The sequence below is a fragment of the Nyctibius grandis genome, chromosome 21, assembly GCF_013368605.1.
Source record: "Nyctibius grandis isolate bNycGra1 chromosome 21, bNycGra1.pri, whole genome shotgun sequence".
Classification (NCBI taxonomy): domain Eukaryota; kingdom Metazoa; phylum Chordata; class Aves; order Nyctibiiformes; family Nyctibiidae; genus Nyctibius; species Nyctibius grandis.
The window spans coordinates 120,955-139,959 of record NC_090678.1 but is presented as its reverse complement, the minus strand read 5'-3'; the positions used below and the strand labels follow the sequence as shown (position 1 = coordinate 139,959).

Genomic DNA, 19,005 nt, shown 5'->3' with positions numbered 1-19,005 from the left:
TTGGCTAGATGGTGACAAGTGGTGTGTCCCTCAGGTGTCCATATTGGGACCAGTACTGGTATATTCATCAATGACATAGTGGGATCAAGTGCATCCTCAGCAAATTTGCAGATGACACCAAGCTGAGTGGTGCAGTTGACATGCGTGAGGGATGGGATACCATCCAGAGGGACTTGGACAAGCTTGAGAAGTGGATGCATGTGAACCTCATGAGGTTCAATAAGGCCAAGTGCAAGGTCCTGCACCTGGGTCAAGCAACCCCTGGTATCAATACAGGCTGGGGGATTGAAGGGGTTGAGAGCAGCCCTGCGGAGAAGGACTTGGGGGGTACTGGTGAACGAAAAGCTGGACATGAGCTGGCAATGTGAACTTGCAGACCAGAAAGCCAACCGTATCTTGGGCTGCATCAAAAGAAGCATGGCCAGCAGGTCGAGGGAAGTGATTCTGCCCCTCTACTCCGCTCTGGTGAGACTCCACCTGTAGTACTGCATCCAACTCTGGAGTCCTCAGCACAGGAAAGACATGAGCCTGTTGGAGCAGGTCCAGAAGAGGGCCATGAAAATGATCAGAGAGATGGAACACCTCCTATGAAGAAAAGCTGAGAGAGTTGGGGTTGTTCAGCCTCGAGAAGGCTCTGGGGACATCTTATCATGGCCTTCCAGTACTTAAAGGGGCCTTATGAGAAAGATGAGGACAGACTTTTTAGTGGGGCCTGTAGTGACCGGACAAGGGGTAATGGTTTTAAAGTACAAGAGTGTAGATTTAGACTGGATATAAGGAAGAAATTTTTTATGATGACGGTGGTGAACCACTGGAACAGGTTGCCCAGATAGTCTGTAGATGCCCCATTCCTGGAAACAGTCAAGGTCAAGTTGGAAGGGGCTCTGAGCAACCTGATCTAGTTGAAGATGTCACTGCTCATTGCACAGGCGATTGGACTAGATGAGCTTTGAAGGTCCTTTCCAACAAAAAACATTCTATGATTCTGTGATTCTAAGACAGATCCCTCCAGCAGCTGGGCTCAGACACTCAGCCTGCCCAGTAGCTGGCCCCTGGATCCCAGTCTGCCCAGCTGCTGGCCCCTGGACGTAGAAGCTCCAAAGGCCACAGTCCTACTCCAGTTGCTGGTACAGGCCATCACACACCCGGCCTGAGTTAGATGGGACTCCACTGTTCCCATAGCTGATCCACCATGCTCTCATCTCTACCCAGGGTCTCTCACACTCAAGGCTGGCTGTCAGAGACCTGCTCCCCTCCTTGCTCCCAGACCACTTCCCTTACTCACCAGCTCATCCATTTTAATCATCGCTGGTGCTCACACTCACCTGCACACCTGCACTCGCTCCTGTCGCTGCCCCAGGGACACAGGGGCCCTGCACCCCACGGTATAATCCCAGCTGCTGTACACACAGCCCCAAACATGCATGTTCACACAGGAAAGAGAACCCTTCCCCAGCACAGAGCCAGAAAGGAATTTTGTAAGGAGACAGGAGAGACTGTGCTGGTCAGGCTCAGGGCATGTCGAGGCAAGCCAACTGCCTATACTCGACTGGCCCTCTTAAGCCCCTTCTTCCTCTATTTTCCCTACTCTTTTTCCCCCCGAAATTGCCTGCACCTATCCCTTGTCCCTCCTTTGGTTCCTCCCCTAAATATCCCCACAGAAGTCCTGTGCCGCTCCTGAACTTTTCCTGTGCAGTCCAGATTGTCTCTCACTACTTGGCAGCAATCCCCTTAGTCTGACAGCTGATCTGGAGAGATGGTCCCCATGGTTCATGGTGATGGGTGTGCCACCTGGACACTGCAGCTGCTGACTCAGCTGGGACTGCCCTGGGAGGGGCCTGGACAAGATGCTTGTTCCCTGAGTGTCCTTAATTTGGGTCTCCACCTCTGTTAGGCATCCCTGCACTCTGGGATTATGCAGATGGTCTGATGGCCTCTGCAATGGGCATGGGAGTAGCCCGGCAGACAATGATTTGGGTTCCCCCTTGTGCCATTGTCTCTCTGAGCTCCTTGGTGGGTGTGCAGGAGGAGCTTTATCACACAATCTAACATTCCCCAATTAGGAGACTAACTAGAATATTTTTATCCAACAGTCAAACCTCATTAAACCTTCATCTACAAGAAGCTTGATACCTGTTAAATTACCCAAACCGTATGAAATCAAAGACAACAGGAGACATTTTATGATTTTTTTTTTTTTTTTTGCATTTGCTGCTCATATCTAATACATACCAAAATGTCTCAGACTTTACCCAGATCAAACTAAGCATGTCCATTATTACTTTGGTGGAATGGACTTTTAAAGCTAGGATACCTGTAGGTAATATTTCAAAATCTACACTCTACCTGAAGCTTCTCTGAAACCAAAATAAGATCATAGTTTTCTGTATATTACAGTACAGGGTAACCACTAAGATTTTCATGAAAGTTTCTGAAAGTCACCAGAAGAAGGCTGATATTTGGTGAGACAGCTGGTATTACCCTGATTCTTGACCTCTGAAGCTTTCTGTTGGAAATGCCAGGATTAACTGAGTCAGTGACTGGCTGGCAAACACCAAGAGCATGTTCTCTGTCCCATAATGCAGGTACTGACCCGAAGCCATCTTCTCCTTAATAAAAGATTCATAGTGATTATGTGAATCTGTTTTCTCCCAATCATTTTCTAGATGTAGGGGTTGAGTGCACCCTCAGTAAATTTGCAGATGACACCAAGCTGGGTGGGAGTGTCGATCTGCTGGAGGGTAGGAAGGCCCTACAGAGGGATCTGGACAGGTTAGATAGATGGGCTGAGACCAACGGCATGAGGTTCAACAAGAACAAGTGCCGGGTCTTACACTTCGGCCACAACAACCCCATGCAGTGCTACAGGCTGGGGGAAGAGTGGTTAGAAAGCGGCCCGGCAGAAAGAGACCTGGGGGTGCTGATCGACAGCTGACTAAACATGAGACAGCAGTGTGCCCAGGTGGCCAAGAAGGCCAATGGCATCCTGGCCTCTATTAGGAATAGTGTAGCCAGCCGGTCTAGGGAAGTGATCATCCCTCTGTACTCGGCACTGGTGAGGCCGCACCTTGAGTACTGTGTCCAGTTGTGGGCCCCGCACTTCAAGAAAGATGTTGAGGTGTTGGAGTGAGTCCAGAGGAGGGCGACCAAGCTGGTGAAGGGTCTGGAGGGTCTGACCTACGAGGAATGGCTGAGGGAGCTGGGGTTGTTTAGCCTGGAGGAGAGGAGGCTCAGAGGTGACCTTACTGCAGTCTACAACTACCTGAAGGGAGGTTGTAGCAGAGTGGGAGTCAGCCTCTTCTCCCAGGCAACTAGTGATAGGACAAGAGGACATAGCCTCATGCTTTTCCAGGGGAGGTTCAGGTTGGACATTAGGAAGCATTTCTTCTCAGCAAGGGTCATTAGACGTTGGAAGGGGCTGCCCAGAGAGGTGGTGGAGTCACCAACTCTGCAGGTGTTTAAGAAAAGACTGGACATGGCACTTAGTGCCATGGTCTAGTTGACATGGTGGTGTCAGGGCAATGGTTGGACTCGATGATCCCAGAAGTCTCTTCCAACCTGATTGATTCTGTGATTCTGTGATTCTGTGAAGATAAAGGATTATACTACTGTATAACTCAGAATATCTGGGAAATAAGACTGCCCTAACTTAAGTTTCAGAATGTAATTTTGATATTCAAAAAACAATTTATCCTTTCTGGAAAATTTCTCAGTCCTTCAGTAGATTTGATGCTCTTTCAAATACGACTGTGTGTTTTTCTTAAGTTACATGTGTTTTTTAGTGGTGAACTTCCTTGGTTAATTTACTGAAGATGAAACTCAAAGTAACAGGTAGCTTTAAAATTTCCAAATTATGTCTTCATTTTTATCAGAGTTTTGTAACTCATTTAATATATTTATTTACTATTCTGTATATAGATATTTTATACATTTAGTGAATAAAACCAGTGGGACTCTTGGAAGAGGATTTAGAATGCATTCCTGCCTCTGCCATTTCCTGTGAATGCCACTCTAGGAAAGCAGCATGGAAAACTAACCGAGAGACATGAAGTTTGAGGTCTCAAAACCTGGGATGTGTGGACCGCAAATTCAAAGCATTATTATGTTGCTATCTATCTTCAGTAATGCATATATGAAGCAATATGAAACCATTAGACAGCAGCAACAAAAACAGGATCTGTAACATGAAGTATGTACAGGCATCATAATTCTTCAATTGCATTAACTTTGAAGTATCCCACATGCTGAGTTCCTCCATTATGATGAGTCTCCTAAGTGCTCCACTAAAAAAATCACTGACTTATCTGACTGAAAGCTCCTTTACTTGAGATTTACAGTAAAAATATTTTCACTTTGGTACTGCTTCATGAACAAAAATGGGTTTTTATATGAAGATAAATAAAACAACCATATGCTAGCTGTTCATCTTAATCATGTCATTACGAAGTGGTAGGTCCAATTGCACTTTCCCAGAATGAGTAAATCAACATAAATATTAATGAGATTTTGGTAAATCATTGAGGTGTTTGTGAGGAGTAGCAGAGTTATTTTTCACAAGCAAATTCATTCAAAACATGTAATTTTAATTTTCAACTCTTCAACTCCCATTGCTGTAAAAAGAAAGAGAAATGTTTAAGACCATCCTTCATAACAACGTAAATGAATCTTCTTATCACAATGAACAGTGACTTCATGTTCCCTCTTTATAAAACCCAACATTAAATGTTAAGCATTGGGAACAAGGTCTTTTATGATATCTCAAATATTATTTTGAATACTGAAGATTTTTTTTCATCTGTTTAGAAATCAGAGGTTCAAACAGTTTGCAGAGAACTTGGGAAAATTCTTTGTATTACACAGACATTTCAGGTTTAGATTTGTATCCTTTGCCTGAACATCTAAAGATATTGCTATTGGAATGCTCCCCCTGGCACACACACCTTAAGCTTTATGTTGGGATTTTTTTTAAGCAGTGAGGACCTTCTGTTGTCATGTTATCAGAGAATTTAAATTCTTCAGAACACTGTGGGCTGTTTTGAAAATTATTGCTTGTTTTTCCTTCACACATGCCCCCCAACTAATAACTCACTAAGTGTATTGACATACATAATATAAAACAGTGATTTCCAAATTCAAGTATGCACTCTCCAGGTGTCAGGTTCCCAATCAAGCTCGTCGCCTACCGCAGCAAAACCAGAGCTTCAATAGTTGCCCGGCCCTTGGCCCTTGACAGCAACCCCAAGTAAATCCAATGCAGTCAGTCCCATGTGGGACCCGCCTTTGAATCATGCAGTATGCTTTACCTGCCTGCAGGTAAAGCACCCCCAAAACCCTGACCGAAAATAAAACAGATCCGAGATCCTTGAGTTCGGACAAAGCACAACCAAGGCACAGTATCGATAAACTTAACCTTTGGCTTTATTGATTCCAACAATAGGGCAACTTCTTAAGATAAAGTGAACAAGAGAGAAAAAGAGAGAGAGAGAGAGAGAGAAATAAAAGCAAGAGGGAGAAAGAGATCTGTCAAGAGGGAAAGAATAGTCACCACCCTGGATCCCGCGGCATCCCGTGGGTCCTCCGTTGATTCTCAGCATTTGGTGGTGGGTGCACACATGGTGCGACAAAATGGTTTTTTTTTTATAGGGAATTTTTGCACAGTCATGCTGATGTAGAACTGCCAGTCACAGCCCCAAAGGTGTGGTGATCGTGTTACCACCAGTCACAGTTCCGAGGGCGTGACATGTCCGGTTTCCGCACCATAGGATTGGCCTGTCACCAGACTGTCACCCGATATCCCCGATGGGTCTCTCAGGGGCTGGGGGAGGACTGTAAGGCGGAGACACCATACATCACCAGTTGGTAGGCAGCTCCGTTTCATAAAATGGTATCCAAGTCAGGCAGTTCTTCATCCCAGAAAATGGCGTCCTAGCACATGGGATAGGACGGTTTCTGAGGCAATCCAGAAGGGGGAAACAAGGTGTATCGAGGTTCCCCACACCAGGGCATGTGTAAGACAATCCATTGAGGTGCATGAAGAAATTATTAGAACTTCTATGTACATCTATTTTTTACCTGAAAAAAGTAAGAAGAAAATTAAGCTTTACTTATATTTAATATACAGATAGCCACTGGTGCCCTCACTTGGTCTATGTGTCAGATGGTCTTGTATCATGTATGGTAAGTGAGACATCCAGAGAGGGGAAGAGTGGGTGTTCACAACGCAGAGGAGTTCACAGTGGTGCCCTCACTCATTCACTCATTTTCAGCATATTGCAATTTATGTGTGCCCAGTAAAGCAGACTTACAGATTTTGTTGTCTAGCTTTAACTAAACTTACCCTCACAAAATGCACAAGTGCCTTAAAAAGATTCTGGCAAAGAAGATATGGATTGAAGACAATACTAATAATGTGAGCACAAGTGAACAAGAAGATGGCAGGGCTGACACTTCTACTCCTAGTACAAGCTCTTTGTCACTACATTATGAGGAAAAAATAAAGATGATATAATCAGATCTTAGTGACAAGAAGTCACCAAAAAAACTTCAACATTGTCAAGAAGACTATTGAAGTATGGTTTTACATCTTCTATAATTAAGAATGAACCTCACCCTAAGTGTATATTGTGCTTTGAGATATGAGGTAATGATAGTATGAAACCATCATACTTACTTATAAATAAGTGAATATACATACACTAGGGGAGCACACTCGAACGTTTTTCACTGATAGGTGCGTGCAATCAAAAAAAGTTTGGAGACCACTGATCTAAAAAAAATTGCCTCCAAAAATAATACTTCTATCTATTAAGTGACATCCAACTAATGTATACATACAAAGACACAATGACTATGGAGGAGCAATTATACGCATGTTTGCTACTTACACTAGAGCACTCAGAATGCACTGTCCAGTGCTTGTTTAACATTCCATTAACAGGTAGCTACAGATTACAATATCTTGTTAAAGGGCAGGAGTCTTCTTATCTGCTACTTGTGGTAATCATTGTATAGCCCGTGTGGCATCAGTTTTAGGCTCTGCTACTCATGGTCTTAGTTTCAAATCAAAATGAAATTTTTTTCAGATTAGCACAAAAGTACTGTTAGTACTTAAAAAATCTACACCATTACTATACATCAAAATAGGCATGCAATCTCATTTAGCAGTAAGGAAAAATATTGTCTACTCTCTATGGTGAATTTGTCCTTTAAATAGCAGTAAGATTTCATTCTTTAAGAAAGCATTTCAAATCTTTATTTATTTACTTATTTATTTATTTTTTTGTTTGTTTTACCTTCATCTTTGAGACGACGAGGAGACGTGCCATGCTGGACCTTGTTCTCACCAACAAGGAGGGGCTGGTGGGGGACGTGAAGCTCCAGGGCAGCCTTGGCTGCAGTGACCATGAAATGGTGGAGTTCAAGATCCATAAGGCAGCAAGGAGGGCACGCAGTCAGCTCATGACCCTGGATTTCAGGAGAGCAGACTTTGACCTCTTCAGGGACCTCTTGGGAAAGTCCCTTGGGATAAAGCCACGGAGGGAAGAGGGGCCCAAGAAAGCTGGTTAGTATTCAAGGACCACCTCCTCCAGGCTCAGGAGCAGTGCATCCTGACAAAGAGGGAGGCAGGCAAAAACGCCAGGAGGCCTGCATGGATGAACAAGGAGCTTCTGGATAAACTCAGGCACAAGAAGGAAGCCTACGGAGGGTGGAAGCAAGGCCAAGTAGCCTGGGAGGAATACAGGGAAATTGTCCGAGAAGCCAGGGACCAGGTTAGGAAAGCTACAGCCCTGATAGAATTAAATCTGGCCAGGGATGTCAAGGACAACAAGAAATGCTTCTATAGGTATGTCAGTGATAAAAGGAAGACCAGGGAAAATGTGGGCCCTCTCCGGAAGGAAATGGGAGACCTGGTTACCCAAGATATGGAGAAAGCTGAGGTACTCCACGACTTTTTTACCTCAGTCTTCACCGGCAAGAGCTCTAGCCTCATCACCCAAGTCGCAGAAGGCAGAGGCAGGGACTGGATGAAGAACCACCTACCGTAGGAGAAGATCAGGTTCGAGACCATCTAAGGAATCTGAAGGTGCACAAGTCCATGGGACCTGATGAGGTGCATCCATGGGTCCTGAGGGAACTGGAGGATGAAGTCACTAAGCCGCTATCCATCATTTTTGAGAAGTCGTGGCAGTCTGGGGAAGTTCCCACTGACTGGAAAAGAGGAAACATAACCCCCATCTTCAAGAAAGGGAAAAAGGAAGACCCGGGGAACTACAGGCCAGTCAGTCTCACCTCTGTGCCTGGCAAGATCATGGAACAGATCCTCTTGGAAACTATACTGAGGAACACGGAAATCAAGTAAGTGATTGGTGACAGCCAGCATGGCTTCACCAAGGGCAAATAATGCCTGACAAATTTCAAGGCCTTCTACGATGAGGTTACAGCACTGGTGGATAGGGAAAGAGCAACTGATGTCATCTACCTGGACTTGTGCAAAGCATTTGACAGTGTCCCACATGACATCCTTGTCTCTAAATTGGAGAGACGTGGACTTGACAGATGGACCACTCGGTGGATAAAGAATTGGCTGGATGGTTACACTCAAAGAGTTATGGTCAACGGCTCAATATCCAAGTGGACACCAGTGACGAACGGCGGTCCTCAGGGGTCGGTATTGGGACCAGTCCTGCTTAACTTCTTTGTTGGCAACATGGACAGTGGGATTGAGTGCGCCCTCAGCAAGTTTGCTGACGACACCAAGCTGTGCGGTGTGGTCGACACGCTGGAGGGAAGGGATGCCATCCAGAGGGACCTTGACAGGCTTGAGAGCTGGGCCCGTGCAAACCGCATGAAGTTCAACAAGGCCAAGTGCAAGGTCCTGCACATGGGTCGGGGCAATCCCAAGCACAAATACAGGCTGGGCAGAGAATGGATTGAGAGCAGAACCTGAGGAGAAGGACTTGGGGCTGATGGTTGATGAGAAGCTCAATATGAGCCGCCAATGTGCGCTCACAGCCCAGAAAGCCAACCATTTCCTGGGCTGCATCAAAAGCAGCGTGGGCAGCAGGTCCAGGGAGGTGATTCTGTCCCTCTACTCCGCTCTCGTGAAACCTCATCTAGAGTACTGCGTCCATCTCTGGGGCTCCTAACATAAGAAGGACATGGAGCTGTTGGAGCGTGTCCAGAGGAGGGCCACGAAGATGATCAGAGGGCTGGAGCACCTCTCCTATGAAGACAGGCTGAGAGAGTTGGGGGTCTTCAGCTCGGAGAAGAGAAGGCCCCGTGGAGACCTCATAGCAGCCTTCCAGTACCTGAAGGGGGCCTACAGGAAAGTGGGAGAGGGGCTTTTTACAAGGACAAATAGTGACAGGACGAGGGGGAATGGTTTTAAACTGAAAGAGGGTAGATTTATATTAGATATTACGAAGAAATTGTTTCCTGTGAGGGTGGTGAGACACTGGAACAGGCTGCCCAGAGAAGCTGTGGCTGCTCCCTCCCTGGCACTGTTCAAGGCCAGGTTGGATGGGGCTTCGAGCAATCTGGTCTAGTGGAAGGTGTTCCTGCCTGTTGCAGGGGGTGGGAACTAGATAATCTTTAATGTCCCTTCCAACCCAAACCATTCTATGGTTCTATGATTCTGTGATTCTGTGATCTGTTCTATGATCTTCCCAGGCACAGCGGTGAGGCTGGCAGATGAGTAGTTCCCAGGGTCCTCCTTTCTACCCTTTCTAAAAATGGGTGTAATATATATGCATTGTATATATGAATTTGTTTTTTCCTCCTAAGAACTAAATAATGATTTTCTTCTTTTGGGCCTTATTCTGCCTTATCTACTTCCTATAAGAACAATCCTTGCCCTCCTTCCAATGAAAGAAAAGCAATTATCCCTAAAAAATACTCTGTGTGTGTGCATGTACACCTATGTACTTCCTATCTGTTTTCCTGTCTTATTCCAATAGTTTTTGCAAAGCAGTCACCTTATTGCTGTATATTTGATATCAGAAAATATTTGACACCTATTCGTCCTAGAGAAATAATCACCAGTCCTGCTTCCCATCTTGTTGGAATGAAACATATAGAAGCACAATTAGTCACTTTATCAGAAGTGACTGCTATTGTTTAGGTGTATTGCACTGAGATAAAAGATCCAGGGCTGCCTGCATATGAGACAGAGCCAGTTCCCACTGGCCCCAAAATGGACCCATCACAGGACACAGATGAGCCCATGAGCTATGCTGGTGGTGCCTCTGTGCTAACATATTTAAGAAATGGTGAAAAAAACTGTGCTGCAGCTGTGAGACAGAGCAATGACGGAAAAAAAATGAGAGAAACATCCCTGCAGACACAAAGGTCAGTAAAGATGAAGGATGAGGAGGTGCTCCAGGAGCCAGAGTAGAGATTCCCCTGCAGCCCATAAAGAAGACTATGCTGAAACAGGTTCTCCCCCTGCAGCCATTGGAGGACATTGGAACAGATAGATATCTGATAGATATTCTGTCCATTGTATCCTGTGGAGGATGCCTGTGTGGTCTGCTCCTCGATACGCCTTGCCTTCCCCTTCGGCATTGTCTCAGAATCTGTCCTATCTCATGTGCTTTAAACTAGATTCGAAGGGGGATGGGGTTGTAGCTGGGCTTGCACCACTCACCACTGGGGCAACGCTCTAGTGTTGATGTAGACCAGGAGGCCTCTCATCCCCCTAGGGTGAAATCGGTGTGCTCAGCTCGCTCCCTGAAATGCCTGTACACCAATGCATGCAGCACAGGGAATAAACAGGAGGAGCTGGAAATCCGTGTTTGGTCGGGGGGCTATGATCTAGTGGCAATTACAGAGACTTGGTGGGACACCTTGCATGACTGGAATGTGGTCATGGATGGCTATGTCCTGTTCAGGAAAGACAGGCCAGGAAGGAGAGGTGGTGGAGTTGCACTTTATGTGAGTGAGCAGCTAGAACGTATTGAGTTCTGTCCAGGGGCAGATCAGGAGCGAGTTGAGAGTTTGTGGGTGCGAATTAAGGGGCAGGCTGGCAGGGGTGATACTGTTGTGGGTGTCTATTACAGGCCACTGGATCAGGATGAGGAGGGGGATGAGGCCTTCTACAGGCAGCTGAGAGCAGTCTCACAATTACAGGGCCTGGTTGTCATGGGGGATTTCAACTACCCTGATATTTGCTGGGAGGCCTACTCAGCCAGACATCCTCAGTCCAGGAGGTTCCTCCAGTGCATTGATGATAACTTTCTGATGCAAATGGTGGATGAGCCAACTAGGAGAGGAACGTTGCTGGATCTTGTTCTCGCTAACAAGGAGGGTCTGGTTGAAGCGGTGAAGGTTGAGGGCAGCCTTGGTTGTAGTGAGCATGAGATGGTAGAGTTCAGGATCTCATGTGGCAGGACCAGAATAGCTAGCAGAATCACAACCCTGGACTTCAGGAGGGCCAACTTTGGCCTTTTCAAGCAATTGCTAGGGGAAATCCCATGGGACAGGGTACTAGAAGCTAAGGGGGCCCAAGATAGTTGGTTAGCATTCAAGGGCTGCTTCTTCCGAGCTCAAGAACAGAGCATCCCAGCAGGTAGGAAGTCAAGAAAGGGTACCAGGAGACCTGCGTGGTTAAACAGGGAACTGCTGGGCAAACTCAAGTGGAAGAAGAGAGTGTACAGATCATGGAAGGAGGGGCTGGCCACTTGGGAGGAATATAAGTCTGTTGTCAGAGGTTGTAGGGAGGCAACTAGGAAAGCTAAGGCCTCCTTGGAATTAAACCTTGCAAGAGAGGTCAAGGACAACAGAAAGGGCTTCTTCAAATACATTGCAGGTAAAGCCAACACTAGAGGCAATGTAGGCCCACTGATGAATGAGGTGGGGGCCCTGGAGACAGAGGATAAAAAGAAGGTGGAGTTACTGAATGCCTTCTTTGCCTCTGTCTATACTGCTGGAGGCTGTCCTGAGGAGCCCCGGACCCCTGAGGCCCCAGAAGAAGTCAGGATAGAGGAGGACTCTGTCTTGGTTGATGAGGGCTGGGTCAGGGACCAATTAAGCAATCTGGACGTCCATAAATCCATGGGCCCTGATGGGATGCACCTGCAGGTGCTGAGGGAGCTGGTGGAAGTCATTTCTAGGCCACTCTCCATCATCTTTGCTAAGTCGTGGGCAATGGGAGAGGTGCCTGAGGACTGGAGAAAAGCGAATGTCACTCCAGTCTTCAAAAAGGGCAAGAAGGAGGACCCGGGTAGCTATAGACCGGTCAGCCTCACCTCCATCCCTGGAAAGGTAATGGAACAACTTGTCCTTGGTGTTGTCTCTAGGCACATCAAGGATAGGGGGATCATTAGGGGCACTCAGCATGGCTTCACCAAGGGGAAGTCATGCTTAACCAACTTGATAGCCTTTTATGAGGACATAACCCACTGGATAGATGATGGTAAAGCTGTGGATGTGGTCTATCTCGATTTCAGTAAAGCGTTTGACACGGTCTCCCACAGAATCCTCGCAGCTAAACTGAGGAAGTGTGGTCTGGATGATTGGGTAGTGAGGTGGATTGTGAACTGGCTGAAGGAAAGAAGCCAGAGAGTGGTGGTCAATGGGACAGAGTCCAGTTGGAGGTCTGTGTCTAGCAGAGTCCCTCAAGGGTCGGTACTGGGACCAGTTCTATTCAATATATTCATTAATGACTTAGATGAGGGAATAGAGTGCACTGTCAGCAAGTTCGCTGATGACACAAAACTGGGAGGAGTGGCTGACGTGCCGGAAGTCTGCGCAGCCATTCAGAGAGACCTGGACAGGCTGGAGAGTTGGGCGGGGAGAAATTTAATGAAATATAACAAGGGCAAGTGTAGAGTCCTGCATCTGGGCAAGAACAACCCCATGTACCAGTACAAGTTGGGGACAGACCTGTTGGAGACCAGCGTAGGGGAAAGGCACCTGGGGGTCCTAGTGGACAGCAGGATGACCATGAGCCAGCAATGTGCCCTTGTGGCCAAGAAGGCCAATGGCATCCTGGGGTGTATTAGAAGGGGTGTGGTTAGCAGGTCAAGAGAGGTTCTCCTCCCCCTCTACTCTGCCCTGGTGAGGCCGCATCTGGAATATTGTGTCCAGTTCTGGGCCCCTCAGTTCAAGAAGGACAGGGAACTGCTAGAGAGAGTCCAGCGCAGAGCCACGAAGATGCTTAAAGGGGTGGAACATCTCCCTTCTGAGGAGAGGCTGAGGGAGCTGGGTCTCTTTAGCTTGGAGAAGAGGAGACTGAGGGGTGACCTCATTAATGTTTATAAATATGTAAAGGGCAAGTGTCATGAGGATGGAGCCAGGCTCTTCTCAGTGACATCCCTTGACAGGACAAGGGGCAATGGTTGCAAGCTGGAACACAGGAGGTTCCACTTAAATATGAGGAAAAACTTCTTTACGGTGAGGGTAACCGAACACTGGAACAGGCTGCCCAGAGAGGTTGTGGAGTCTCCTTCTCTGGAGACATTCAAAACCCGCCTGGACGCGTTCCTGTGTGATATGGTCTAGGTAATTCTGCTCCAGTAGGGGGACCGGACTAGATGATCTTTCGAGGTCCCTTCCAATCCCTAACATTCTGTGATTCTGTGATGTGCTCGGATGCCATCTTCTGGGATGAAGGACTACCTGACCTGGACGCCATTTTCTGAGGCGAGGAATTAGCTACCCACTAAGGGTGAATGACGTATGGTGTCTCTGCCCTACAGCCGTCCCCCTCCTCCGGAAGATCCATCAAGGAGATCAGGCGACAGCCTAGTGACAAACTAATCCTACAGCGCGGGAACCGCACATGCCACACCTTCATGACTGTGAGTGGTGTGAAATGATAACCACACCTTTGTGACTGTGACTGGCGGCTCTACATCAGCATGACTGTGCAAAAATTCTCTATGAAAAGGAGCCATTTTGTCGCACCATGTGTGCACCCACCCCTGACTGCTGAGGAGTAACAGAGGACCCACGGGACGCCGTGGGATCCAGGGTGGTGACTATCCTTTCCCTCTCAACTGATCTCCTTTTCCTCTCTTCCTTTTACTTACCTCTCTCTCTCTCTCCTGCCTCCCCCCCGTTCCTTGTTCATTATATCCTAAGAAGTTGCCTTGCTGTTGGAATAAATAAAGCCAAAGATAGGTTTATCAGTACCGTGCCTCAGTTGTGCTTTATCCGAACTCAAGGATCTCGGATCTATTTTATTTTGTGTCAGGATTTGTGGGGGGTGCTTTACCTGTAGGCAGGTAAAGCATACCATGAGATTCAAAGGTGGATTCCACGTGGAACTGACTGCAGTGGCTTTACTTGGGGTGCTGTCAAGGGCCAACGGCCAGGCAACCATTAGAACTCTAGGTTCGCCACAGTAAGTGATGAACTTGATTCGGAACCTGACATTCTAATTGGCATCACAGACAGGATCCTTGAGTTTCGGAAGGTATCGATAGCTTAGAGAGAATAGCTGCAGTTTTGGCAGAAAACGACATTTTGTATAATCTGTTAGGAAATTTTAGAGCACGTCTCTCTTCACCTGGGGATGAATGGGCATGGAAAATTGGTATCAATTAGGGAATGTTGTGGATCGAATTGAAGTGTTGAGCAAAGAGGCCAAAGCTAAACCGAGAAAAGGTAAAGCCCTGATTTGCACCGTCTTAGGTGCAAGTCTGGCTGCAGCCTTTGAAACTCAAAATCAGGAATTAGAAGACCCAACACAGACGCCGCAGGCACTAAAGCTTTTGGTGCAGTCATTGCAAGAGCAGGTGGCAGATTTAAAGTGAAAAAATTGTGAATTAGAGGAACAGGTTAAAGCTCTACAAAATGAGGTGGGGAAGGAACAGGAGAATACAAGGTGTCTGGAGGAGGCTTTGGTAGAGAAATTATTTGTTCGTGACTGTGAGGGGGGACGGAATTGTCAACAGGGAACTGATGCAACCCTGTCCCGCTCTTGTGATTGCCATAGAAGGGAAGGTTTGTACCCCAATGGGGAACTAGAGGAAGCGAGGGCACGATATGACTTATCGCAGGGCCTTCCACAACCCCTTCGACCACTGGTCAAGGTAGAATATGCTTATGAGGATAGTGAGGACAATAACCCTAAGATGGTTACTAAGGAGGTGCTGTATACAGCAACTGAATTGGCTAAGTTGAAAAAAGAATATTCGCGCAGTCCAAAGGAGTCTGAGACAGAGTATGTGTGGAGAGTGTCGTTAACTGGCGGAGATCAGATTATGTTGAGTGAAAGAGAAGCTGAGGGATATTGGGGACCTGGAGTGTTCTTGACTACTGGTGATCATAGAGCCCCTCGGTCTCTCACCCAGCAAGCAGCTTATTGGGCTGGAGGTTTAAATCCCTTGGAAAGGGGAGATCCTCTTGCTCTTACAGGCTCGGTGGATCAGCTTGTGGAGAAAGTGCACAAGGCGGCTTGTTTGCAGATGATGTATGTTCGGGAATTGAAGTTTAGGCAGGAATCCCCAATGATGATTTCAGTAGATCCCGAGAGGATGACTCCCCTGAATAGAGGTTTGCCTGACTCGTTGAAACCCTTAGGAATCCACTTACAAAGCACTATTAGAAATACCTCTGGGAGTGCACGGGTGACAGCTGCTTTAACTGGAGTTTTAACCCCAGATTGCCATACCCCGGGAGAGAAAATGTGGACATGGGAGGATGTAGCTCAGAATTGATTAACTATGGGATGGAAATATGGTCCAGTGAAATTAGAACCTAAAAATGTGAGGCGTATGGAGGCGAAGTTTCCTCCAGCGAGGCCCTCTCCCCTGAACCCTGTGAATTTAAAGAAAGATAGTATATCTCAAAGGAAAGCGTTGTGGATAATAGGAAAATGAAAGGGAATACCCGTGAAGTATATGGATGGGCTTCTTACTGAACATTTGGAAAAATTGGTACTAGAGTGGCCAGAGAAAGGCACAAGATTAATCCCCACTGATGAGGGATGGGTAATGAAACCACCCAAGAAACCATTTAATGCCCCCGGGGGAAAAAGTGAAATCCCCTCTGCCCCACCTTTGGTGGAGCAGGAGGTAATGACCAGATTCTCACCCAGAAGGGAGGAAAACTAATTCCTTCACCCGTCTCTCGTGAGCGGATAGACGAAGGGTGGATGCACATTAGACAGCTCACCCTCACCCCACGAGGTGATTTGATTTTATTTTGTGTAGTGGGACCTAAACAAATACCTATGCCTTTTCTAGTGGACACTGGTGCTCAGATCTCTGCTATACAGGAAAATGATGCCCATCAATGTGGAATTAAACCTTCAAAAACACCAAATTCCTTTAGAAAAGTATGTTAAAACCCATCAGTATATAGATGGTGTGTTAATAGGGGGAGACCAGATTGAATCAGTAGGCAAGGTGCAGTCAGCAATTATCAAAACACCTGGAAGGGTTGGGATTGCAAGTCCCACCTGAAAAGGTTCAATCTCCAGCTAATGAAGTTAAATTCCTGGGAATATGGGAAAGGAGGAACCATGTGCATTCCTGATGATACTCTGCTAGCCCTAGACCAGGTAAAGTTACCTACCTCAAAATGAAAGTTGCACTAGGAGCACTAGGAATCTTGTTACTCTGGTGAAAACATATTCCTGATTTTTCTATAATAGCTAGACTGCTGTATAATTTGTTATGAAACGGTGTTTCCTGGGAATGGACTCCTGTCCATGAAGAAGCCCTACAATTACTAATATTTGAGGCTTCTAGTCACCAAGCCTTAGGTCCAATTCACCCCACTGATCCAATCCAAATTGAATGTGAATTTGCTCAATCCGTACTGTCAATCCATCTTTGGAAAAAGGGACCAGAAGGACCCCTGAGGCCTGTTGGATTTTATTCCTGTAGTTTTAAGGATGCAGAAAAACGTTACACAGTATGGGAAAAGGGATTGTTGTGTGTGTTAGCATTACGCGAGGCCGAGTGCACCATCCACCAACAACCAATCATTCTTAGAGACCCCTTTAAGGTAATAAAACCAGTTTTAGCAGGGACCCCTCCCCCTGACGGGGTGGCACAACAAGCATCTGTGTGGAAATGGTATATGCAAATTGAACATTATTGTAGCATCTTTAAGGTATCAGAAGGCACACCCAAAAAACTAGCTATACAGGAAGAATTTTCCCCAGACCACGAGAATAATCTCCCACCTCCAGTTATACAAGTAGCGCCTCCATTTTCTGAGCAATTACAGAATGTTTGGTTCACTGATGCTTCAGCCAAATGCAAGGGAAAAGTATGGAAGTATCGAGCAGTTGCCTTACAAACGCAGACTGATGAGAAAATTGTAACAGAAGACGAAGGTAGCGCACAAGTAGGTGAATTAATTGCGGTTTGGAGTGTATTCCAACATGAGGCTCAATCTTCTTCTCCTGTCTATATCTATACTGACTCTTTGCTGTCTCAAGGGGTGCACTGAGTGGCTTCCTTTCTGGGAACAAAATGGGTGGGAAGTGAACCAGGTACCAATATGGCAGAAGGGAAAGTGGCAAGATATTCTAAAGGTTGCCAAACAAGGGAATTTTTCCATAGTCTGGGTAGCCTCTCATCAAACCAATGATGATCCAACTAGTCATTGGAACAATAAAGCAGATGAATTATCTCGTTTAGCTCCCCTACAAAATGAACCAATAACAGAAAATTGGGAAAGACTATTAGAATGTTTGCATGTCAAACGAGGGCACACGGGAGCCAAAGATCTTTACTGTGAGGCACAAACTCGAGGCTGGCCTGTCACAAAGGAAAACTGTTGAACTTGTAATTCTGCATGCAGCTTATGCCGCAGTTGACTCGACAAACATCCCCTGGACAATCTGCCCCTACACATTAAAATCGGAAAGCAACTGTGGGAAACATGGCAAATAGACTATATTGGACCTTTCTGCAAGTCAGGAGGAAAACAGTATGTGTTAGTGGGAGTGGAAGTAGTATCAGGACTGGTGCAGGCAGAAGTGTTTGCCCGAGCCACTGGAGGGAACACAGTCCAAGTTTTGAAAGGATGGTTTAGCTCTTTCCCAAAACCCCAATCAATTCAATCAGACAACGGTTCACACTTTTCAGCTAAGGTTGTCCAAGACGGGGCAACCAAAGGAGGGATCAAATGGACTTTCCACACTCCCTATTACCCCCAAGCAAATGGGATAGTGGAAAGAACCAATGGTTTACTTAAATGATTCCTAAAACCACATGACCCAGGATGGGCAGGCTGGTTGTGGGATGCTCTCACTTTGGTAAACAACCGTTGGGGAAAATTTGGAAGCCCGAAAACTAGAGCCTTTTATCTGGAATACTAAAAAAATGCTGTCTTGCAAACGCTTCCCAAGGTGAAAATCTGGAGAGGGGGAAAAGGGAAAAAAAACATTATCTTGAATAAAAGAGGCTTTTTTTTTTTTTAAGAGGAAATGGTTTAATAAGATTGTGGTACAAGCACTTGCTGGAGCAGTTTTGTTAGGTAGCCTGACACTGATATGTACTGGCAGAATTCTGAGGGAGAAATTTTGTCTCAGACTGGGTTGAAATGAGTGAAAACAGAGATAAACTTTAAGGATTCAACCTTCTGGAGATATATATCAGCCTGATCTGTTTAAGACAAGTTGCATCAGCTAAGAATCTGATTTTTAGTCCCTAAAAACGTAAAGGATAATCATTCAAATTGTACAAGATCTCATAGTCTTATGCATCTACCTGTTACAAATGTACAAGAAGTACTGAAAGACCACAAAAGCCATTTCAAGATACGCAATTTTAAAATCATGCAAATAATAAAGGAAAATAAGTCTAAATCTAATCATCATGTTTAGTTCAGATGCTGTATTTACCGTCAAAGCATGTTCAGGTTTTCTTCTGTAAGGAAATTATAACCTCAGCTGCCGTTTTTATGTGCCTTCCCCCCAGACATACTCTTCCATCAGACTGTCAATGAAAAGTTGACTTTTTGCTAAAGTATAAAAGCACGAAATTACCTTTTCCAATGAGCAATTTTTTCTGTTGTTGTGGTTAACCCACAGTAAGTAGCTAA

At 46.0% G+C, this 19,005-nt stretch overlaps 1 protein-coding gene across 1 annotated transcript; it reads left to right on the top strand.

Moving 5' to 3' along the window:
• Positions 1-9,197: 9,197 nt before the first annotated feature.
• LOC137672501 (uncharacterized) lies at positions 9,198-15,824 on the top strand. The gene is given in 3 exon segments (XM_068416739.1): positions 9,198-9,329; positions 13,698-13,799; positions 14,898-15,824. Coding segments are annotated over 3 exon segments (1,161 nt in total).
• The last annotated feature ends 3,181 nt before the right edge of the window (positions 15,825-19,005 follow it).